This window comes from Netta rufina (assembly GCF_964035555.1).
Source record: "Netta rufina genome assembly, chromosome: 1".
NCBI lineage: Eukaryota > Metazoa > Chordata > Aves > Anseriformes > Anatidae > Netta > Netta rufina.
The window spans coordinates 17590840-17615168 of NC_140123.1; the positions used below are offsets into that span (position 1 = coordinate 17590840).

Genomic DNA, 24329 nt, shown 5'->3' on the forward strand with positions numbered 1-24329 from the left:
TATGACACAAGGTTTCAAATACCTAAATGTAGTTACGCATCAAGATTTTACTGTAGGAAGAAGTATTGAGAGCTTTTCTAATGTATTAGCATCTTCTATACTATAGTTATGCTGCAAAGACTTTTTGTCTAGCACTAGCTAGACAATAATTACAGGCTTAGTTATAGAGGAATCTAGCGGAGGAATGGTATTTGCTATATTATGCTTGAGATTTTTTCAAAAATGCAATTCAAGGACATTCTGGAAATGTATTTACTACGTGTAGGTCTTGTTACAAAGTTTTGGTTCCACACCTGGTCATTAGAAGTCAATTTGAAGATGTGAAATCACTGGCCAACAAGATTGAAAAAGACTGGAGGCAGGTTTTGGCAGACTGTTTTCCAAAGATACTTGTGAACATCCTCCCATATTTTGCCTATCAAAGCCACGGAAAGAGTGAAGTAGCACAGCAAAGAGATACAGCTTCTAAAGTGTACGACGTGCTTAAGGATGAAGACTGCTTAGGGAAACAGGTATCAGTTTTAAATGCATAAATTGAGTTGTATGACATGAAGGAAACTCCTATATATATATTTTGTAAAAATACAAATAATTCATGTTTATAGATACAAGATTATTGTTGTAATACAGCCAAGCTAGCTGAATTTGTATCCCAGATTTTTCAGGTAATTGGGGTTCAATAGTATCCTTCAGGCAGACAGTATCTGAAGTATAATTTATTTCAGAACGTGATAAAAAGAAGTTTAATTATACAAGCCTGAGTTCCCCTGTTACATATCTCTTTATGTAAGTCATGTTTTCCTCCTAAAATATTTTTAATACTTCCTGAAGGCTCTCCTTCTTCCCCAGAGGCAGACTGTATACAGAACAAGTAGTAAGAATTAATCTTACTTTTATTTTTTTTTCCAAATGCAAGGGAAGCAATTCTTCTGCCTGTGACTGTCATAGGTAAGACCTAACCAGGTGTAATTTCTGAATAAATTGTATGTCTTGACTAATTCAACAAATAGAGAATCCAGACAAGAAAAGATGGGTTTTCACAGAAGGAAAAAAAAAAGTGTTAAATTATTTTAGCTAATTTTTTTCTTACTAAAATACTATTTTTCTTCTTCTAGGAAATCGACAATTTATCTCATAATAATTTATCAGAAATTGTGGTTGAACTGTTGATGACCTTACATGAGCCACCTAATGAGGAGGCAGAAGGGTCTCATCTCAGTAAATACATAGGGTAGGTATTTGTAGATTTTAAAAAATTTGTAGTTTTTTTTTTAACGTATTTCTATAACATTATATATGAGTGTATTTGTATAACATTGTGTATTAAAATGTGCCCTTCAGGCATAAGAAGAGAGAACTTTGAAACTGAGAATTAGTGGACTTTATTTTCATTAGTGATGATACCTTATGTGCATCCTTTCTAAATAGTTATTCCGTGGTATCAGGAAAGGGGAATCTCTCTACAATATGTCAGTTAATGGAAAGAATGAATAGGTGGGCAAGATAATTCCATTGTATGTTAATAAGCTCTGGACTATGGCAATGTTGGATTAGATCAATTTAAACTAGGATGGAAAGCCACCCTGTAAAATTTTACTTGCAGTAAAATTAGCCAGGTTTTAATGACTAATTTCAAGTCATTCTTTCAAAGGTCTGTAAATACTTATAAGTCAGAAGTGAAAGTAAACCTTTTCTTAGCAGTTCCTGTAGTGGCTGCTCTTGTACTTGGTAAGAAAATTGCTTAAACAATGTCAACTTAACTAATTCCTGGCTAATAGAAATATTTGAATGCTAAAAATAGTTTCATTTTCATTTTTAGATTTTCCTCCAAGGTACCTTATATTAGACATATTTTTTTTTAGCAATATGGTCTTTCAAAAAAAGAATAAAAGAGTGTTAAAGAGAAATGAGACCTTGAAAACTGCCTTAAAGGTGCAACAGAGTTAAGAATAAAAAGTGTGTCACTCTGCTTGGTGTTTTGAGAGCTTCTCACTTACTGAAAGTAGAAAGGATTTCCTAGGACTTTTCCTTCTATTCCATGAGACATATGTCATTTAACACATGGGGTTTGATTCTTGGGGAAAAAACAAAACAAAACAAAACCAAAAAACAGCACCTCTTATTTTTTCATTCAGGGAACTGGATCCTTCACCTAATCCTCCTCATTTTCCGTCTTACGTGATTAAGGCAACCTTGGACTATATTAGCAGCTGTCATAAAAGCAAATTAAAAAGTCTCATAGCCGTTCTTACTAAAAGCCCTGTAAGTATGTAAAGTATGTAATAATGACTTTTTTTTTTTCCTTTAGAATATAAAATTCATTTTATGGGTACATCTAAGTTTAGTTAGACATTTTCATCATGTATATTTGAGGAAGAAATACAAACTTAAACACATTTCTCTTTTTTTGCCTTGTGAAAAGGAAGAAGTCCTAAGTTCTGGGATATGGTAACCTCACAAAAATTCCAGGGCTTAGAGTATAATTGCATAATGCATATCCAGTAATGTATAAATGGAATTATATTAAAGGCTGGGGAAATGTGTGTATACCAGATACAATTTAGATGTAATTTATTTATTTGGCATATGTCTGAAAAACATTCTAAAGTAATTATGTTTGGACAGTTTTTTTCTAATTACTGTCTACAATTCAAATATTAAAGTTAGCTTCCCTTAATGACAGTGTAAAATTCTTTAGTCTGTCATATTTTCAAACACTTGATTTTCTGTTGTTAATAGCAAATAGGAAGGTGTATAAAATGATGCAGCATAAACATATTCCTGTTTTCTAACATAATTCCTTAGAAACTTATCTTTACAAAGATAATGCTATTTTATTGCATATGTTGTGAAGAACACAGCTTACTTTACCCATCCATTATTTTTAGGATTCATTCCAGAAAATTCTTCTAGCCCTTTGTAAACATGCATCAGATACAAACAATGTCTACAAGAGACACAGAGTTCTTATAATTTATCATTTCTTTGTTACTCTGTTACTTAAAGAGATAAAAGATGGTTTAGGAGGAGCATGGGCTTTTGTCCTCCGTGATGTAATTTATACCCTGATTCACCACATCAACAGCAGGTAAATATGACAATTACGTCATGGGTGTCAATAATCCAAAAGCCTTTTTATTTTTTTATTTTGTTCCCTTTTGGAAATATATTCTTCTGTATGCTTTTTACTTGATTTTTAAAGTGTTTCAGTCAATTTGTGTGTTTTTCAGTTCTCCTTTATCTCCTGAGCTAAATCCTTAGAGCCTTGATAATTTTTGTTTAGAATCAGATTTTCCCATAAAGATTCTTCATATTCCTTTTTTTCCTCTATTCTTCCCTGTTATATAATAGCTTAATACTCAAGACAATGGCAATTTGTATTTCATTAATTTAATTTTTTGTTTCCTGTGGCAGACCTGTTATCAGAGACATATCCGTGCGCAGCTTCTCACTGTGTTGTGATCTTCTTCATCATGTTTGCCACACAGCAGTTACATGTTGCAATGATGCTTTAGGGAGCCACCTCCACGTTATTGTAGGAACACTAATACCTCTTGCCGTGGACCAACCGAAGATTCAGCAACAGGTAGTTCTGAGTTGCAGTTGTTTGTATTTATTCCTTGTCTGTTAGCTTTTAAGTTTATGTTCACTTCATAAAAGGAATTCTTAAATTAGTGTTCAATTTCAGTTCATTTTTTCTGTGCTTTGTAAGTATACAAAGCAATAACATCATAATGTTATTTGGCATGTAACTCTATACCTATAATTGTTTAGATAAAAATGTCTACTTTTGGTGTTTCTGTGTTCTGTATTTGTAATGCCCATGGCTTTAAGCAATGATGGAGATGTATTCCATCATAATTGCTGAGGTTACTCTATCACTTACTTTCTAATTCTCTGTTTACTTAACCTATTAAACAGTTACCTTTTTTAGTTCTTAAAGAACTTTAATGCTGTCCTTATGCCTTTCATGTCTTCTTTGAATTTCTGTGTCGGTTTCAGTCAAATATGAAAGATGTATAAAACCTTCAAGGTAAGTTTCAGAAAAAATGTTCTCAGTAGAGAAGAGACACCAAACCAGTGGTACCAGTAAAGAAAAAGAAAGACAGAACATAGCTATATGTAAACTGCTGGTGATGGCAAGTTGGTTACAAGAGATCAAGCAGCCAAGCAGTAGCCTACAAAGCGCTCACCTAGCCATGGCCACACTGCTTCTTACCTTGTGGAAAATTATGCAGGAAATACAATGGAGACCTTTGGAGGGGGAAGCTGTTTAGAAGACAAAGAAGAAATAGGTGCAGAGAACAGATGTCAGTGGTTCAGCTGTTAATCAATTAAAACGATACTAAAAGTATATTTAGCACTTCATTCTTAACAAAGAAATGAAGCAGTTTCTGTTGTGTGACAAGCTTCGTTTTCCTTCTGGTGATAACTTTTATGTGGGGTCTGCTGGGGATGGAAATACAGTTAGTTTCAGAGACTTCTAATCTCTAGCTGAAGGTGAGAAATGAGTATGCTTCTTGCACTTGAGTCCTCACACTTGCCTTCTAACTTACTCTGGTGACATTTTACCATATGTTGGTTGTGGTTGCAGTGTAGCAAGCGGTATGTTGACCTCTTAATGCTTCCAATTCAACTGTAGAGCTACACTGGTTCAGCTGATAATTACCCAGCAACCTTTTTCCCAGCCCAGTGGTCACCAACCTGACGTTTTATAATATCGCTGTGCAAATAATTTTACATGCACAGCTGTGAAAGCAACGTGTCAGGGCATCCCTGGGCAGAAACAAAGTGGGGAGGACAGAAATTTCTCCAAATTCAAACTGCTGTCATATATGAAATCTTCTGATGTTTCCTGCAGAGACGTCCTTCCTCTAGTGATGAATTTTCAGTTTCTTCTATTTATTTTCCTTCCAGCATTGAATGGAAACTAGTCAATAATTTTCAAATAAATACAAGTGTCCAAACAAAAACCTCATCACTTAGATTGTAGATCTTCAAAGCTGCCTGTATTGAATATCCAGTTGCATTCATTAGTTAGTAAGTAAAGCACAAAAGAAAAACGTTTCCTCAAAGAAAATGTGTTATCCCTTATGCAAGCATTTATTTAAATTGTAAACCTGCTATGAAACAAATTCTGCCAGAGTTAAGAGGTTTGGACAGTAAATCATTATTTTAGGCGCTTGTTGGGATTTCAAATTACTGACACTAGACAGTAGAAATTAAAAATTAGTAGATAAAATAGAAATAGTAGAAATTTTAAAAGTCCCAGTAACATCAAAAGGCCTGCTTGGGTGTAGTGTGTTGCTAAATCATACTCAATATTGTATTGCCCAATACATGAAATGAGCTTTATCAAAAGACAGGATAAAACTGTAGGTTGTGATAATACACACTTTGTTATCAGTTAGGAAAGAGGCAGTAGCAAAAACTCCTTTTTAGAGTATGCCTGTGATTTTCCTATGCCTCTGAAAATTTTACAAGTTCTAATATTGTAAATGAATTATCTTTCCAAGTTTTTCATAGAGTTCTCAGTTTATTGAAACTAAGAGAAATGCAGACTTTATAACCTAAAGAAATACATCTCCAAAGTGTTTCTCTTTTTTACTTTTCATTTACTTTTTATGCTCAGGTCCTAGGCTTATTGAAGTATCTGGTGATAGACAATAAGGATAATGAAAATCTGTACCATGCAATCAAGCGCTTAGATCCTTTTCCTGAATATTCTGCTTTTAAAGATTTGCGAACAACTCAGCAGAAGATAAAATACAGTAAAGGACCATATTCTCTTTTGGAGGTAATTACATTTTAAATTATATCTCATGGTGTAGTGGTTTTTGCAATAAAACTTTTAAAAGCAAAATAGTTTTGGAACTATATGTGTAATTGAGAAAGATTTAAATTAGATGTGAGTCGTTTTTATTGCCAGTTTCAGAAATTGAGGTATTCCTAGGTCTCCATTCTTATTTTGCATCTCTTAATCTCCACGTTGTGGACTGCTGTGTACCACTTCTTTACTTGAAGCCTTTATTTGTGTGTAACCTGTGCTTAATACAATCTGTTGTTTTGCAGGAAATGAATCACTTTCTCTCAGTTAGTGCTTGTGATTCACTGCCCTTAACACGACTTGAAGGACTGTATGATTTACGCAAACAGTTGGAACGATATAAAGATCAGATGAAGGATCTCCTGAAGACTTTCCAGGGTACAGACATCTGATTATGTGTTTTATTTCATCTGTATCTGGTTTTCGATGTGTAACAGTATAACCCTATTCTAATTTGACATCAAATTTTGTGTCCTGGTTTTTGGTATGTTTAGCAATGTAACCTTATTGCAATTTCACATGCAGAGTAGAATGGCATGTATTATTGATACAAAATCTGAAATATCTCCTGCAGAGCCTGTTATAAATATTCTATGAAGTGTTATATGACAGACAGGGTAAAATGCCCATATAGTTCTTGGAGTGGGGCATACATTATTGTGAATGATGAGGATAATGTGTAAGTATATTGTTATATGGCTGCTTAATGAGTTTTCTTGTATATGAGTTTCCCTGCTCCTTTACAATTACATTTAAGTAGCTTCATTACCAAAACTAGATTTTAGAAAGGCCTAATATGTTAGAAAATAAATCTCACAAAAGTTTGAAAATAATATAATTTAGTTTAGTTGAACCTTACCATATCACAATGTTCTGCTTTAGCTCCCAGTCCAAACCTAGTTCCTTCCTATTTTGGATTTCAGACGTTTCTAACAAGGCCATTTCATTTTTCTCCTCTACGTCAAATCTGCATCTGCTTGTTTTACTGAATGAGTGGAATATAAAAAAAGATGATGTAATTTTCTTTAGATAAATGGAGAGTAAAATTCGAGGAAGCACAGTCATCTGTCCTAAGGCCCTAAGTGCATTATGTCCACGTCTTGAATATCATTTACAGTTTCAGTCTCAAAGTTCTGCTTGAAAATAAGGGTATTTGTAAAAGGCCAGCAAGTTTGTGTGGGAAAACATCAGAGTAGAACTTGAACAATCTAGACCTTGTAAGCTTGGAAGAGGATTGAGTAGGAACAGAGATCTGTGAACTGCTGAATGGTGTGAGGAAGCTGAGTAGGGAGCAGCTATTATCACTTTTATCACAGTATGAGAACAGATGAAGTTCTGTGGCAGGACTTAGAGAAAAAGAGAAATTACGTTTTAATGTGTTTTGTTTTGTTTTTCTTTGTGAATGATAGAAAAACCAGAAGATTCTGTAATAGTGAAACTGGTGGTGAGCTTACTGCAGCTGTCCAAGAAGGCATTTAATCATGCAGGTGAAAAAGCAGTGCTGGGTAAGTTAATGAGTCTCACAGATCACCTAGGGCTGTCATTGCAAACGAAGATTTGAAACTATGGCTGTTCTGTGTTACTTCCCAATGCTGTTTTGCCTTTGCTGCTAGAGGTAACCATCATTAGAATGGTTAGAATGAATCTTCTTTTCAGTCACTGCATATAACAATTTAGACTAATATTGTAAATTTAAATCAGTTTAGACCCTAGTCTCTTTTATACTCATGAAGACACCTGCCATTACATGGGTCGCTTAAGTAGGTTGAAAAATAGTAAGAAAAATGGAAGAGAATTTACCTGAAAATTTGAAAGGCATATTTTAGTGGAAATCAAAATAATTATTGTCCATCTTAAAGCCTCTCGTGTATTATTAAATTTATTCTCACCATTTATGTTGAACACCTGATTGTTGTTTAGTCCAATGTACCAATGTCAAAATACAAATCTGCTTTTCCCCAAGTGGGAATTCCTTCCATGAAGGTGATGTTTACTGAGATTAGATGTCTAAAACAGCTAGATACACAAATCATGAGAACATTTGCCTTAATATATGTATTTGTCTAAAGTACTAATAACCGATTATTGCAATTGCAGCTCACATTGACTTCAGTATGATACAACACTCTGCAGCACCTCTGCAAGCTGTATGTTTCAGCCCTTTCTGCATTGTGTTTCTTTAGATGATGTGTTAAACTTAATCCAAAACACAACCTGAGTATCTTCAGTTTGCTCTGGTTGTTAAAAGCAATATTGTAGAAGATGGAAATGTTATCAAGCGTGGCAAGTAGAAAGGAAAAAACAGAGAAATAAATATTGATTCCTTTCTAATGAAAATTAATATCCCCCTCTTTTAGAAACTATGTTCAAAGTCAAGGTCATTTTTTTCCTTGTATGTAGTCTTGTGTTTTAGGGAATGAAAAAATGATTTCCCTTAGTGGCTGTGATTCTGACCTTTTGCACTTACCTGATTTGGATACAAGCAAAAATAAAATCTGTGTCTGATTTAATCTGCAAAATCCAGAGCAATATACATTTTGAGAAAACTGAATTAGAAAGCATAACTGTATTATTTATGAGGATTAAGCTGTGAAACACGCATGTGATTTTAATCATAAAGCTCCTGAAGTGATTATTTATAAAAGTTTGCAGCTTTTAACCTCATAATAATGAGCTCATAACAATGGTTTGTACTAATTGACTAGTCACAGCATTTTTTTTAGGGTCAAACCTTGTTTTAATGTGTGTAAAAATATAAAATTACTTTCATTTGCAGAGGCTGTTGGAAGTTGCTTGGGAGAAATAGGTCCCATGGATTTTTCTACCATAGCTCTTCGGCATGCTGAAAACGCACTGGATTCTAAAGCAGCAGACTTACTTGAAGATAAAAAGCTTCAGTGGGTCTTTATAATGTTAACTCAAATAAATACTGCTTTAACAGATAATTCGTGAGTATATTTATTTATTTAATTTATTCAGTCCAAAGTTTAATAGGGGCTGTTAAGCTGTATGTTGCTGATATCTGAGTAACACCTCTGAAAGTGCATTTGGTTCATACCTGTTAACACACAACCATGTGATTCCTCAAGGCTCAGATTACTTATCCAGTCAAGCTGGAAATTGTCTCATTAAACTTGAGCCAGAGAATCTCTTCTGTGCTGTAGAGGATAGCGATGTTGTAGAGTAAATACTGAGGCTTTGCTTTATAACAAGGTATGGGATGGTGTATTTTCAGGTTGCAGACGAGAAATTTCTTCTCAGAGTAGTTACACATTGGAACAGGTTGCCCAGGGAAGTGGGGGAGTCACCATCCCTGGGGTGTTCAAGGAAAGGTTGGACATTGTGCTTTGGGACAGTGTTTAGTGGGTGACATTGGTGGCAAGGTAATAGTTGGACCAGATGATTTTGGAGGTCTTAAGGTCCAACCTTAATGATTCTATGCTTCTATTCTATGATTCTATGATCCTAGTCATGAAATTTTTTTGATGTGATGCACACGTTGTTAGATTATGGAATTCATTGCCTTGTGTGTTTATAAAGGTGATTTTGAAAATAAAATAGCTGAATGAAGTTATTAATAATGACATTCTATATGTTGTTCTTTCAGTATTGATGTTAGAGCTGCTGCTGTTTCATGTTTGAAAAACATATTAGCCACCAAGTCTGGCACTGAATTTTGGGAAGTTTATAAAAAAAGAGGTGATCCCATGTTAATCTATCTACAGCCTTTCAGAATGTCTAGGAAAAAGGTACTTCTTCTAATATAGCTTATTTACACGATATGAGGGGTAGGGAAAGCATAGAAAAAAAAAAAAAAAAGTAAATTTGAAAACATTTTTGAGATCATCTTTGGTGAATCCAAGGGTTGACCTTTTCATCTGTCTTATTGCAGATGTTGTTGCTTTTGTACATCTGTTTTTCCTTTCTGTTTCAGTATCTGGGGCTTCTTCAGATAGGAAATTACCAATGTGATGTTAGAAAGCTATGTGCTTTCATTACTATACTGATCATTTCTGTTTGCCTGCATAGAAATCTAATGCATTCTTTCTCAGGATTCCATCATTTGATGCAAAAACCTTGTGGAAAATAAGTCAGAAAAAAGGTTACGTAATTAACCATAAATCAGATATTTCCTGGTTTTCAAACTTTTAATGTGAAACCTAAATGTGCTGTCTAATGTGACCTTGTTGATGTTATTTGTAAAGTTTTAATATTAATACTTTCAGATTTCCGTGTAAAACTTTACATTTACATGAACAAAGTCGATCTTTTCAATCAGTTCATGCACAGTCAGTATTGTTTTAATATGTTTTAATCTGTGGAGATCGCAGTATGTTTTTTAAATGCTGCATTTGTTTATATTTGCAATATATGTTTTTCTCTTCTAGTTTTTTGAACTACCAACTAACAATTCAGAGGCTTCTTTAGAAACTTTGGATGACGCAAACCTGTGGCTTCCTCTGGGAGAAAGTCACGAGACCTGGATCAAGAGCCTGACCCGTTCAATACTGGACAGTGGAGGTGTAAAAAACGAAGTTCTCCAGTTAATGAAGCCACTGTGTGAGGTGAGCTGAGTTATACACAGACTTCTGTGGGCTGTGATGCACAAAATTATATGATTACTCAGGTTGATAACAAATAGTAATTTCTTCTGTTAAGTTACTACTTAGTAGTAAATCAAATACTTCACAGTCAAGATACTGCACATAAAATACATTTTTGAATACAAGATTTGAGAGAGAATTGCAATCAGTTGAAGTATGTGTGAGTATTTAAACTGAATACTAGTACAGCTATATTGAGTGTTACACGTTTTTGTATGTTACACGTTCATTTTTAAACATCACATGTTTGTTTTGAATAGTTTTCAGGTTTGTGTCTAAATTGATACATTTTAGTTTTTAGTTTTGTTGTACAGTAAGACAGTAGAATAGCTGTTAGGCTTTTTGAGTTTATTATAACCTGAGAAAGAAGGGCTTTTGGTTCTTTTTCTTAGCAGCTGTTCCCTAACTGCATTCTAGGTGAAAACAGACTTGTGTCAAACCTTGCTTCCATACCTGATTCACGATGTCCTTCTTCATGATTCAAATGAATCTTGGCGAAATCTTCTGTCAGCTCATGTCCAGAAGTTTTTTACAGCCTGTTGCAGATTTGTCTCTTCTAGTAGATCAGCTACACCTCCAAGTTCTGATTCAGGTAATGTCACAGTATTTTTCTTTCAGTGAGAAGAGGGATCCTGGTTGTGAGAAGACTCTTCTGACTTCAAATACATGATGTGTACTTGTAGGTAGATAGAATTCGAGAAACTTCTGTCCAGTTGTTTGGTCAGTGGAGGTATCTGTCATTTTGAAGCTTATCATTGAAAGGACACAAGTGGTTTCTTCTGTATATCTCCTTTTATTATTCACAACTGGATAATGTTTCTTACTTGCTGAATTCAGATGTGTTGCAGTGTTGTATGCTGCAAGACTAAAACTTGGACTGTCTCTTAAAATCGCAAACAGGCAGTTAAGTTTCTTCCTTCCTTAAAAGTGAATAAAGGCATTTTCACCTAGATTTTCCCTTTGGAAAAAAAGATTAACCCTTGCTTGAACATCTGTCCAATGTTGATGATGGTCTCCCTATACATTAAAGAGACTTGTTCCATTCCAGTAGAATGAAAGGAGGCTGTAATCCAAAATAACTGTAGCTGAGTTTGAGTAAATGCAGTAAGTTCCATTCAAAAGAAAGTACTGCTTTGGAGTAGACAGAGAGCTATTGGACCTTCTTTTAGCCTGAGGATAAATGTTTGAATTGCTTTGTCTGGCTGGAATGTACCTTCTAATCCAGCAGACTGGTGTCCTTTCAGATTACATTGTGCTTGGAGTGAGCAGAAATTTACGTAAAAAGATCTCTGTTATTATACAGCGGGAGTAGTCTAATATGACTGAACTCAATTCCAGGAGCTGAAATCATATATTTCTCTTATTTGTGCATGGCCCTTAACACAAATACAATAACTTCAGATTAATATATATATATTTTGTGCAGTAGCTATTCTGCCATATCTTCCATACCTTCTGAGACTTACTTCTTCAATAACAAATCAGCAAAGGAATCAGTCTGTATAATGTCTTGTAGCCTCTTTACAGGCAAGTCATACAAGCTTTGGGTTGCTGAAGAGGTAAGTTCTACAAACTTGCAGTTAGTTCAGGGACTAATGATAGAGGTCTCTTCAAGCATTGTGCTTCTATGCAATGGATCTTACTGAAGCAATAAATGCAATATAAAGGACACTGTTATGACCCAAGTTCATTATTTTCTCTTTTTTGAAATATACATCCTAGAGCAAGAAAACCAGGTTTTCAGAAGTCTGGATAAAGTGTCTCGACGAACCATGCTTGCTGTTGTTAATTACTTAAGAAGGCAAAAGAGGTGAATTATGGCTTTCCAAAATGTTGCTTAACTTTAATTTTGACTGTTTTAAGGTCTGTTGATGTTCTAGATTAAAAAAGAAAAATCGGATAGAGAACATTGCTTAAAAGAATAAAGATCTAGTAGTAACCTTACATTTATTATAGAATAATATGGCTAGCTTTAAATGATAATAACTATGCTGAAAGAGTTTTCTGAAAACTTCTTGCATGATAAACTTCTTATGGTATGGGGTTGGGACTTGGGGACTAAGGTAGATTCAGTCTTTGGAAGGCTTTATAGTTGAGTTGGATTTATTTTGTTTAATGTTAAGTCTGTTACAACAGTATTAAAGTCTCTATTTAATCAGATCTGTTTCAGGTACAGTTTTTGATGACAGTTTCTGGCTAGATCTGAATTACCTTGAAGTTGCTGTAGCAGCACAGTCATGTGCTGCTCACTTCACAGCCTTGCTCTATGCAGAAATCTACGCAGACAAGATAAATATAGACAAACAGCAAGAAAGGTACAAGGCTTGAGGATTTCAGTTTCTTGACATTTCTAGTAAAATGGATCATGTTTTATGTTTCCCAGTAGTATTTTGTTGTGTAAAAAGCTATGGAAACTTCAGAATAAATGCTCAGGCATGTGTACTGACCTTGAAAATACTCTTAGTCCTTCAAAGTGATCCCAACCTTCCTAGTTTGCTAGCTATGTCACATTTGAAATTGTGGCATTTTAATTACTAACCAGAAAGTGTTCTGTGTGTGTGTGTGTTCTGGAGGAAATTAGTTCAAGCTAGTGCTTCTGGATACCAAGAAGTATTTAATCTCACTTTCCAAATGGAACGCTTTTCAGATTTTATTTCAGGAAATTAATAGTGTACTACTGGTCAAATTATGTCCAAAAGTGAAACAAGGGGGAAAGAAACCACAGACCCTTGACCAGAATTGTATGGTTTTAATTTTCATAATTTCATAATTTCTAGTGTATAACTGATCCTCTGCTGATCTGTGTAGAGGGAACTTTCTTATATAATGCACAATTACCTTTATCTTCTAGTCTAACAAGATCCAAATATGGAACTAATTTACTAGCTTTGGTTTTGCGACAAATAACTCTAGCCAGTGAACATATAACAAAAGTATGGTTGTAAGCATAGATATTATATCGTTGTTTTTATTGTTTCACAGAAGAGAGCATTATTGCTTCAGGAATTCACAAAAACACATTAGCAATTTGATTTAATAAAAATCAAACATCACAATTGTTCCCTTCTTTCCTCCCCCAAAAACAAAACAAAACAAAAACAAACCACAAAGCATTGATGTTGAAATTCCTTGATATGGATATTCTTGGTTCTACTTTGCCATTCTGGTAAATGCCATTCTGCCATTTTGAGTAACCTGGGAATGTGACAGGCTCAATCTTGTGTTTGGTATATGTACCCCTTAATTCTAAAGTGTTTATTCAGCACTACTTTAATTCTTTGTGTGAAATTTCATTTAACTTTACTGGTTCAAACATTTCTTGTAGGTCTTTTAAAAAAGCTAAAAGTTTGACATTTGAAGAAGAAAGTCAAAGAACAGCTATTACTATCCTGAGTGAAAAAAGTAAAGAAACTGGCATAAGCTTACAGGTATATATGTTTATGTGCTTAATAATCTGCAAACCTTCTTATATAATCACAATTAACAGTAGGTCTCATCTGAGCTGAAGGCTGTATTTGAAAGTCCTACCTATGCTCTAATTCAAAGTGAACTCAGTGGCCTTGACAGACAAGTTAAATCAAGTATTAGTTCATATAAAACACTAACTGACAGGTAAACTTTCACTCACAGCAAAACAGACTGTTTCCCAAGCGAATCGACCTTATGGAGGTAACCAGTAAAGTAGGGTTTTTTTGTTGTTGTTGTTTTGTCAGAGGGAATAGCTTATTTAAAAAAAGGTAAGTAAGCTGGTGTAGAAAGTTTTATAGTAATCACAACCATAGTAGCATGGTATCTACAAGTCTTATTTAATACATAAAATCTTATTCAATAGCCTTGTCGAAGTTAATTCTTTCCTTAGTTCATTGTTCCAGAGCTGCATTTTTTTTTAATAAATTAGGTGGTCCTGAAGAGTTTTGCTATACTACGGAATTTTTCTTTCTGTGGTGATAAAAGATTCAGATATCACATATAGGAAAATTAAGCAATGATAACAACGTTAATGGAAGGGACCTTTATTTATAAATTTACATCATATGTATAAAACTCGCTCGAACTAGTTCCAAGAGATGTAATTCTTTGTTTTGTGGTCTTTGTTCTAGGATCTTCTCATGGACATCTATAAAAGCATTGGAGAGCCTGACAGTCTCTATGGCTGTGGTGGAGGAAGAATGTTACAGCCATTAGCACGGTATAACTCGTTAATGGTCTTATGTTCTGTAAATAATTGATTTCATTTCCTAGCAAGGAACTTAAATTGAAAACTTCTCCTTGACTTACAATAGGATAAGAACATATGAGCACGAAGCAGTATGGGAGAAAGCTCTTCTAACATATGACCTTGAGGCAACCCTCTCTCCATCTACTTGCCACGCAGGGATAATAGAGGTAATTTTATTTTATAATAGGAAATGAATATAGGAATTGATATCCGTTGTACTGTATAAAGTTATTCATATTAAAACCAAAATTGTTTTAGGACAAAGAAATCTCTTCAGTTATCAAGTTCAGTCCTCTCTCGTAATAGGTAGCCAAACGGCATGATACAAGACAAATCAGCGTTTGTCTGAAAACACCAAGGCTTACTGTCCTTTTGGCACTCACCCATTTTTCCATATCTTGGATCATGAATTTTGTGAAATATTTAAAAATGTTTTTCATTTTATACAAATTTTGGATGCCTCCTAAAATGATGAGATATAAAAAGTAATACAACTGGTTATTTTTATCATCTCATTATTTAAACATCTACATTACAGTAACTGTGTTACTGAAACTTGTATTTCTTATGAAATCAATACATAGAATTGATGTTGTCTTATTTTAATGTCTTAAAATATGTTGCTTTTTAACCCTTTTTTTGTTTTTTTATGATACTTATTTAATTAGTTTTACTGTTAAACATAATGGCTGCACGTGTAACCTGGGTAAGTGATCACAATTAAAAAGTTGTTATTGTCTTTGAATGGATAGAAATTAAAAAGTTGTAGGAAACTTTTTCAAATCTCCACTAGGAAAAATAGTTCCCTAGGAAGTAAAACCAGTTTTGGCTTACTACTCACGAATGATGGAATGGAGAAATGTCAGCAGATAGTTCATTTTGTACGCATCATAGAAATTTTGTTTCCAGGAATGTCAGCCACAGTAGCAATGAAATAATTTTCCAAGGTGATTGGTATTAGTAGTGTGATTTAATAGTTATCTTATTAGAAGTTTTTTTGTGCTATGTTTAGACATACTTTTGGTTCCATCTTTCTTGCAAAGGTTTCTTTGTCACCAAAGGCAAAACTAATACTTTTAAAAAACAATTCGGTTTATCAAAGGAGGAAAAGCAACTTTCAGTAATTTTGTTAATTACAGGCTTTGCAGAATTTTGGGCTTTGCCACACTCTTTCCATGTATCTAAATGGACTGAAACATGAAAACACTGAGTGGTGTGCAGAACTACAGGAAATACAATACCAGGCAGCGTGGAGGAATACGCAATGGGACCAAATCTCTTCTGTCAAGTAAATCAATTTATTTTTTTCATAGTTCTGTAAGTGAATGGCAACTGTTTCAGTTGCAAGAAAAAAAAAAAAAAAAGACATTAGAATATCATTTCTGCGGTGCAAGTCACCTACTTTATTTTAGTCATTGAATCAAAAATCCATTGTTTTCACTTGGACCTATTTTGTTTGCACATCACTTTGTTATCCTCAATAACTATGTAGTTGATTCTTCTTTTTGTTTGTTCGTAACTATCTCTTAATGCTCTTCCTAAGTGAAAATTTACACTTTTTACTCATATAGTAAATGTGTCTTAATTATATATGAGGGATGGATACTTTTTAATGTTTAGTGTATAAACAAATGGGAAGGATAATAGTAAGCCATGAGAGGTCTTCAAAAACTGAATTAGAAGACAGCAGTGTTCATTCATGGCTACTGCACTGTAAGAAGCAATCTCTTCCTTTGTGTCATGTTCTATACCTAGCATTAGTTATTTCATATGACTGGTCAGGATATAACCACAGAATGGCTGAGGTTGGAAGGAACCTCTGGGGACCATCTGGTCCAATCTCTGCTCAAGCAGAGACTCCTACAGCAAGTTGCCCAGGTATGTTCAGGCAGCTTTTGAGTATCTCCAAGGAGATACATCCCATATCTTTCAGCGTAATGCCATGAGAATTGTTAGGATTAACTTTTTATTGAGATGTTGGTTTTGTCTTATTATATAACTGTATACATATACTCCAGCACTCCAAACATTTTGACAATTATTGTTTTTTCTTTGTTTTAAAAGAACAGATTGTGTTTATAAAATACTAAATTACTTTGAAATGTAAAGGGTTACTTTGTAATTTTTTATCACATGAAACAGCAGTTCATCCAGCCACGGAAAAATGTACTGGCAAAATATTCATCTTAAAGCTAAAATTGAATGCTTTGCAGAGAAATACAGTTTCCTTTTCATTTTTAAGTTGTTATTTTTGTTTTATTTTTTTCTTTAAGAGATGAGACGGAAGGATTGGGGTACCACAAGTCATTGTATGATGCTCTTCAGTCTTTACGAGATAAGGAATTCTCTGCTTTTTATGACATTCTTAAAGATGCAAGGTAAAAAAACAAACAAACAAACAAACAAAACAGCTGTGTCAACATTCTGCCCTTACAGAAAGGGGCAGGGGTAAGGCAGAGGGGGAAGGAGAGATGGTAGTCACAAGTTACATAAAAAAACAGTTGGGGTGGTTCTGTGGGCTTAAATGAAGATTCATTCATAGAATAAAATCAGTTCTTCTGGTCTGCAACTTAAATTCTAGTTGTTTTTTGTTTTTTGTTTTTTTTTAACATGAATTTATCTTTTGTGCATATACAATTTGCGTGTTAATTGAGATTCATTTCTAGTATGCATTTTTTACTTCCTCTGAAATGGATTTGAATGCTTACTTGTCTTTTTCAAGTCAGTTATAACACGTGCCTTGGAGTTTATAAGTATGTTTATCATGTTTTCACTTACTGACAAATTTAATTTTTTTAACTTCAATGGTATTACAAAATAATTCCAGACAGAATGGATTTGCTGTTTAATTTCTTCTCACTGTGGAAATTGTTATGGATATTTGTAATTCTTTGTGGATACTGGAAAAAAAAATCTCTGTTAAATCCATAGGGTGAATGAAGTGGAAGAGCTATGCAGAGGCAGTCTCGAGTCTGTGTATTCTTTATATCCAACTCTTTGCAGACTACAGCTAATTGGAGAGTTGGAAAATATAGGTCCGGTATTTTCCAGGTATTTTTTACATATTGGTTTGTCCTGCTTTTTCAGTTTTCTGTATGTTTGATAATCAAGTCTAGCACACAAATAAAACGACTTCATCAAATTTTATTCCTGGGCATCTCATATTCCATCTTAAAAACTGTACAGATTTTATCTTTAGGACAGGAAGACAAATCCAGATCCTCTTTATTTCCAGACTGGATTTATTCCTGGTCTAGTTTTAATTACTTGATACTATGTCAATATTGTATTTTAAGTAATTGCTTTCTTTCCTTTGTTTTGAGTTCCCTGGTGCACCCCAAGGCTGCAACCATATCTCTTAGCCTTTGGTTTGCTAAAATGACTAAGTCAACCTCCACTAGTTTCCTTTCTGACACTGTTTTCTATTTCCTTGATCATCCCCATGGTTCTATTGAATGTTATTTCAATTTGAATCACTTTTGTAGTGGACCAGTATTACCATCAGTGTTCTAGCTGAATTCTTAACATTGCTTTTTAATAGTGCTATTAACATTGCCTTTTTCTGCCATAGTTGTATCAGCTTGATAACTTATAGTCATTCTACAGACATCTGACCTTATGAACCTTTGGTATTTACAGTTAATGAACTGTCTAAGAAAGTCATACATACAATGGCAACCTATATGGCACAGTTTTGAATTTATTCTTAGTTTGATCTGTATTTAACTTATAGAACAAAATAAGAATCCTTTTGATGATTTTTAATGCTTAATCAAGAATGTTTACAGCAGGGTTTTAGGGACTCTTTCTTGTCTTAGAACTGTAGATTGTAAACTACCTTTGTACTTTACTGTTGTTACTCATCTTGCGTTTCACAAATATTTAGCAGGAATTGATAACAGATCTTTTCCATTTTGGTAATAACTGCAGATCTTCTACTACTCAACAACTGAATGATATTTATTTGAAATGGCAGAGACAGTCCTGTCTTCTCAAGGATAGTGACTTCCGTTTCCAGGAACCCATCATGGCTCTGCGCACTGTAATTTTGGAGATCTTGCTTGAAAAGGAGGGTGAAAATACTAAAAGAGAATGTATTAAAGACATCCTTACCAAGCATCTAGTGGAGCTCTCTAAATTGTCAAGAACTGCTAATAATACACAGGTAACAAATTCCAGGAAAGATCAGTGATGGATGCTTAGGTTTTTAGTGTATCAAATAACTTGATTTTTTCAACAGTACTGAAGTTTAGCTGTATTGTAAGTTTATTCAATGAATCGATTTTTTGGAGACTTAAAATATGTAGAACTTACTCATTAATTGTATTTATTGTCATGTTTTCTATTTTTTTCTCATAGTTATAAGCCAGACTCTGAAGCAGATAACACTAAGATGAAATTGTTTACAAAAGAATGCTCTTATAGCTCTATTAGTTCGTTTTAGTACAGTTTTATATATCCAGCTTTCACTTGCATCATGTTGTTCTAGTGTCCCCGATTAAAGCTGCAGAAAGAACTCTGTTGCATCTGTATATTGAGTGTTGTTTTTGAGGATTTATATCCCCAAGGCACCATTGCATTGCGTTAAATATCTCTCTGTGAATGACTTAATGGGATTTGCAGTAACAGTGGTTTCTGCAGCTGCTAATGCTGAAAAATCCATTTAAGATCCAGAGTCAACCTTGGCTCATTCTTGCTAGTGTGTCTACAAGTAGTAACACATCAAGAATTTATAGAGCAACAATATCCTCCAAGAACCTCTGAATGAAGTAATTCCAGATAAATATGTAACTTGGAAATGTGTTCAACACTTCAAATACGTGAAAGTACATTAAAATTTGATTTCAGGAAGTTTCCAACTCTCTTTGTGCATAATGGTGTCATCAGTAGAAAGTTGCCTTTGATTTCATAAACTGAGAGGTTTACTCAGTGCCTCTGGAATTATCTGGGAATTATTCTTAATAATTTTTTTTATCTCATGCCTGCCCATTTGGGATGGCATCAGCCATCAACACAGTGCTGATGACTGGCCTGTAAGAGCCTAAACAGAAGTTCCTATTTTTTCACTTAGGTTTTCAATTCCAGAAAAAAGATTAAAATTGAGGTGCTATATTTGGGGAAGATTAAAAGGTTCTGGAAGATCAAGCCAGTGTGTTTCTGGAAACACTATAATTCCAGCCTTTTCAGTGTTGTAGGGCATGGATAACTTTTGGAACATACTTCTGGACCTTACCAGTCTTTCAAACCATGTGATGATAACTCTTGCCTTTTGGCATGCCACTAGCTGGCAGAATGAAGTGTCTGAATGTACGAAAGTTTTGGAGGAAGCATTCTTCACAATTAATGGCTTTTCTTTATCTTTGTTGCCACTACTATCCATTAGGAGGAGTAGAGTGCCATACGGAATCATCACACTGACCACTAATTGAAGTACTCAAACTTAAATTTTCATTTACAAGCATTCTTACATTTTAATTATTTACCTTATGTAAAATGCTTATTTAAAAGTTTGAATGATGTGGTTGTTAGTTGCACGGCTTGTGAAAATACGTTAGCCTCAATCTTCGACGTGGTTAAAAATAGTTTGGTCTTCTTGCTATCATGTAGTGACGCTTGATTACTGAATAATAAGGATGTTATTTCACCAGTAGTATGAGTAAAGAGGTAGATATATAAACAGATTAATATATGATGGTCACATTTTTTGCATTATTTTTCTTAGGTCTCTTTCAACATAATAATTGTGTATTTATCATTTTAGCTTAGTGATTATTTCAGCAGATATTGGTTGTAGAGTTTCTGTACCTTATATTTCCAAATAATCTAAAATGTTAAATGTTAGTAGTTCATTTTGGGGTTTGTGAAGTTCAATTCCATATTCTCTTTTTGTTGCAAGTCGGGATTGTCTGCAAATTTGTAGAATGATGACTTCATCTCTTTCTTCAAAATACATTCTTACCATTAGATAGAATGTGCTGCACATGTAGAGCAAATTAAGATGGAGTTTAAAAACAAAATTTGCTTTAAGATCCATGTATTTGACTTAAAGAATTGTTGATGATCATGTATTATTTTTTCTATTTCAGCTTTCAGAAAGAGCTATGTTTCAGATCAAACAATATAATACAAAGCAATATGAAGTTTGTGAATGGCAACTAGAAGAAGCTCAGGTTTTCTGGGCTAAAAAGGAAGAGAGTCTTGCACTGAATATTCTTAAAGGACTGATAAAAAAATTAGATGCTGATTGGTTTCAGGTATGTGCTATATAGTGTGTTAATTTATGGCAATTAAATTATTGAAAATTGTATTGCCTCTTTCTGAAGCGTTTCCTTGAAACTGTAATAGTGTACATGTTTCTGTTACAGGAAGAGTTGTGTAAAGGATTTTATCTCTTGTCTTTATTGTGCAAAAAAAAAAAATATATATGTGTGTATATATATATATAAAGAAGACACTAATGATACATTTTATGGTAAAGAAACACTCCTCCATTGCAGGCATTTCCCTTACGTCCGTAGGGAATCTCTGTGAAAAGGTGGGAGTATGATTTGGGACTTCTGTTTCAGTGGGAGCAAAGCTGTACTGCAAACTATACAGAAATTCCAGGCAGGTTTTTGGCTGATGAACTTTAACTACTGTACCTTAGACTTCTTGAACTAATCCAGTATCAAGGAACATAGATGTGATCTGGGGCACTGTTTCACATCTTTGAATCCTTCCCCGTTTACAAGCACCCCTGGGCTTTTTATTTTTAACTTGTACTTCTGAAAATGGAATCTTACCTCAAACACGGAAGTGTTTTCTCATCAAACTTGACTTCACCAAGTGCCTCTGGATCTTCGTTATTTTAGATCCCTTCGACAGCTTCCTGAAAAATCATACCACTTGATGTGAAGCAAAGACTACATGCATATCTCCAGTTCAGAATACAAGGATTTAAACAAAAAATCCCTCTCTCTTGTCTCAGCAATGAACAATAGGAAGTTCCTAAGAAAACTTGTAAAGAATAGTTGAGTTCAATAGCCAGAGTACTCCTCCAGACTAATTTGTAGCACAAGAACTTCCAGAACCAGATGTGGTTTCTTTGTGTATAATTCTTTCCTTTTTTTTTTTTTTTTTTTTTTTTTTTTTTTACCATAAATTTGTCCAGTCACAGAGTTTGTGGAAGTTTTTAATATCCAGGTGTTGTGGTTTAACCCAGCAGGCAGCTCAGCACCACACAGCTGCTCACTCTCTCTCCCCCCAGGTGGGATGGGGGAGAGAATCAGAAAGGGAAAAGGGGGTTGAGATAAAGACAGATTACCAGGTAAAGCAAAAGCCATGTCACTCCAAACGTCCCCCCCTCTCCTCCTTCTTTATCCCTGCTGTTACTGCTGAGCATGATGCCACATGGCATGGGATGTCCCTTTGGCCAGTCTTGGCCAGCTCCTGGCTGTGTCCCCTCCCAGCTCCCTGTGCACCCCCTGGTACCTCGCTGGCAGGGCAGCACCAGGAGCTGAGCAGTCCTTGTCTCTGTGTGAGAGCTGCTCTGCAACAACTGAAACCATAAATGTGTTATCACACTGTTTCATCAAAAATCCAAACACACAGCATCATACAAACCTCTGTAAAGAAAATGGATTATCCCAACCAAAAACATGACATTCCTCTGTGACAAGGAATTCCACAGCTCAATGCTCATTGTCTTAAGAGCTGCTTGCTTTTGTTCATTTTGAACCCCCATCTTCATTTGGGGATAGTTCTGATCTTTGAAAAAACAATAACCACATATTCCCTGTCATCATTCTCCATAGCGAGGTAACACTTTATAGTTTTGTTTCTAGACAGGAATAACCATCTCACAGTCACTGCTGTGTGTAAGCCATGTATATGTTCTCTGCCTGCCCTCTTCATGCATCATTTAACATTTATTTTTTGCTGGTAGCTTCATCTGCTTTTTTCATTCAATTTATTTTCTTGTATTACCTGTCATAAGTTTTTCAGTCTTTTTATCACCTTGAATACCTCAACATCATCACCGGATTTTGTTTACTATGCATTGCCTTCCCCACACTATTGTCTTTTGAACAGCACAGATCACTGGGTCTTTGGAGCATTTTCAGGGGTGACTAATGACCCTTTAAAAAGTGTCCCACTTATTTCTCTTTCTGCTGCCTATCTTACTTTTTTTGCCCCTCCAGGAACCATGCTTTTTGTTTCTTGAGGCTTTGTTTCTTCAGGAGCTTTTTGTTGAGGAGCCATGTCACACAACTGCTGGAATCTCTTGGAGTAGACTGGTATCAGACAGTTATTCCTTATCCCTGTGCTTGTTGACTTCTTCTAGAAGTCCATTTGAGCTGGGAAATGGGATGCATCCGAGGATGCTAAGACAGCTGTTATTTCAGAGCCACTCTTGTATCACCTCTGAATGATCATGGAGATTGGGGGAAGTTCTGATGACACACACCAAGAGGCAATCACATCCATATTCAGAAAAGGCAAAAAGCAAGGTCTGAGAAGCTACAGAGCAGGCAACCTCATTTCCATCCCTAGGAAAATTCCAGAACAGGTCTTTAGGGAAGTTATTTCCATGCACATGAAGGACAAGAAAGTGATTGGGAAAAGCGAGCACAGATATACTAAGGATAATGAGGCTTGACTAACCTGATCGTCTTCTGTGATGAAACATTTTGCCCAGCAGATACAGGACAAGCTGTGGATGTCGTCTGTCTTGATTTGAGCAAGGCATTTGCAACAGTCTCCCACAACATTGTCCTTGACAAGCTGGTACGATACAAACTGGGTCGATAAGACCACAAGACAGGTGGAAAACTGGCTAGACAGCTGAGCTCAGAGGGTGGTCATTGATGATGCAAAGGCAGCCTGGTAGCCAGAAAGAAGCAAGTTTTCCCCAGGGTTTGCTACAGGCTCTGATACTATCTTTATGACAGAGATTTATGTGACAGGACTGAATTCCTTCACCAAGTTTGCATATAACAGCAAACTGGAAGGAAAAGTGACTGGTGAGTCAGACAAACCTCAGTAGTCTGGAAGATGATACCAACAGAAGTTGCATGAGATAAGTCCTTCACTTGGGACTGAATAACCTCAAGCAGTGGTACAGGTAGGGGTCTGACTGGCTGGGGTGTAGATTCGCCAAAAAAGGACCTGGTGGTCCCAATGCTAGAATAAATTGACGTTGTGCCCTTGTGGCAATACAGGTGAACCGTGTCCTGGGCTGCATCACCAAGAGTTTAGCCAGTAGGTTAAGAAATGTGTTTGATTATTCTGCTTGGCACTTAGCCCACAACTGAAGTACAGTGTCCAGTTTTAGTCCACCCATCAACAGAGGCACTGAGAAATTGGAGACATTCAACAAAGGGCTATGAAGGTTATTAGAGGAGCGGGGAGCTTGGCACAGGAATAAATATTTTAAGGACTGGTTTTATTCAGCCTTGGGAAGGCTCAGGGGGCAGATCTAATCACAATCTTCCAATACGTAAAAAGGGGTTGTAAAGAAGATGGAGGTAGCTACTCACAAGTGCACAGATGCACAGCGAAAGAGCAAGAGACAATGGGCACAAGTTATTTCAAGAGAAATGCCATCTGGATACAGGAAAAAAAAATTCTACCACTACCACTGTAACACATTTCCCAGAGAAATGGTGAAATCTTCTGTGCTGGAATTCGATAGTTCAAG

General features: G+C 35.2%; 1 protein-coding gene across 1 annotated transcript in view; it reads left to right on the forward strand.

Annotated features, from left to right (window-relative positions):
• Positions 1 to 24329, forward strand: part of ATM (ATM serine/threonine kinase) — a gene marked incomplete at its 5' end in the record, with an annotated part of 66521 nt that overhangs the window by 25464 nt on the left and 16728 nt on the right. Inside the window, 22 exons of the mRNA XM_084306309.1 lie at positions 266 to 512; positions 1116 to 1231; positions 2136 to 2262; positions 2889 to 3088; positions 3415 to 3586; positions 5633 to 5797; positions 6073 to 6205; positions 7237 to 7332; positions 8604 to 8775; positions 9435 to 9576; positions 10216 to 10392; positions 10849 to 11023; positions 12154 to 12241; positions 12591 to 12746; positions 13757 to 13859; positions 14532 to 14620; positions 14715 to 14817; positions 15790 to 15938; positions 16924 to 17028; positions 17582 to 17701; positions 18581 to 18815; positions 20737 to 20904. Coding sequence (XP_084162435.1) covers positions 266 to 512; positions 1116 to 1231; positions 2136 to 2262; positions 2889 to 3088; positions 3415 to 3586; positions 5633 to 5797; positions 6073 to 6205; positions 7237 to 7332; positions 8604 to 8775; positions 9435 to 9576; positions 10216 to 10392; positions 10849 to 11023; positions 12154 to 12241; positions 12591 to 12746; positions 13757 to 13859; positions 14532 to 14620; positions 14715 to 14817; positions 15790 to 15938; positions 16924 to 17028; positions 17582 to 17701; positions 18581 to 18815; positions 20737 to 20904 — 3238 coding nt within the window. The remainder of the gene's footprint in view (positions 1 to 265; positions 513 to 1115; positions 1232 to 2135; positions 2263 to 2888; positions 3089 to 3414; positions 3587 to 5632; positions 5798 to 6072; positions 6206 to 7236; positions 7333 to 8603; positions 8776 to 9434; positions 9577 to 10215; positions 10393 to 10848; positions 11024 to 12153; positions 12242 to 12590; positions 12747 to 13756; positions 13860 to 14531; positions 14621 to 14714; positions 14818 to 15789; positions 15939 to 16923; positions 17029 to 17581; positions 17702 to 18580; positions 18816 to 20736; positions 20905 to 24329) is intronic.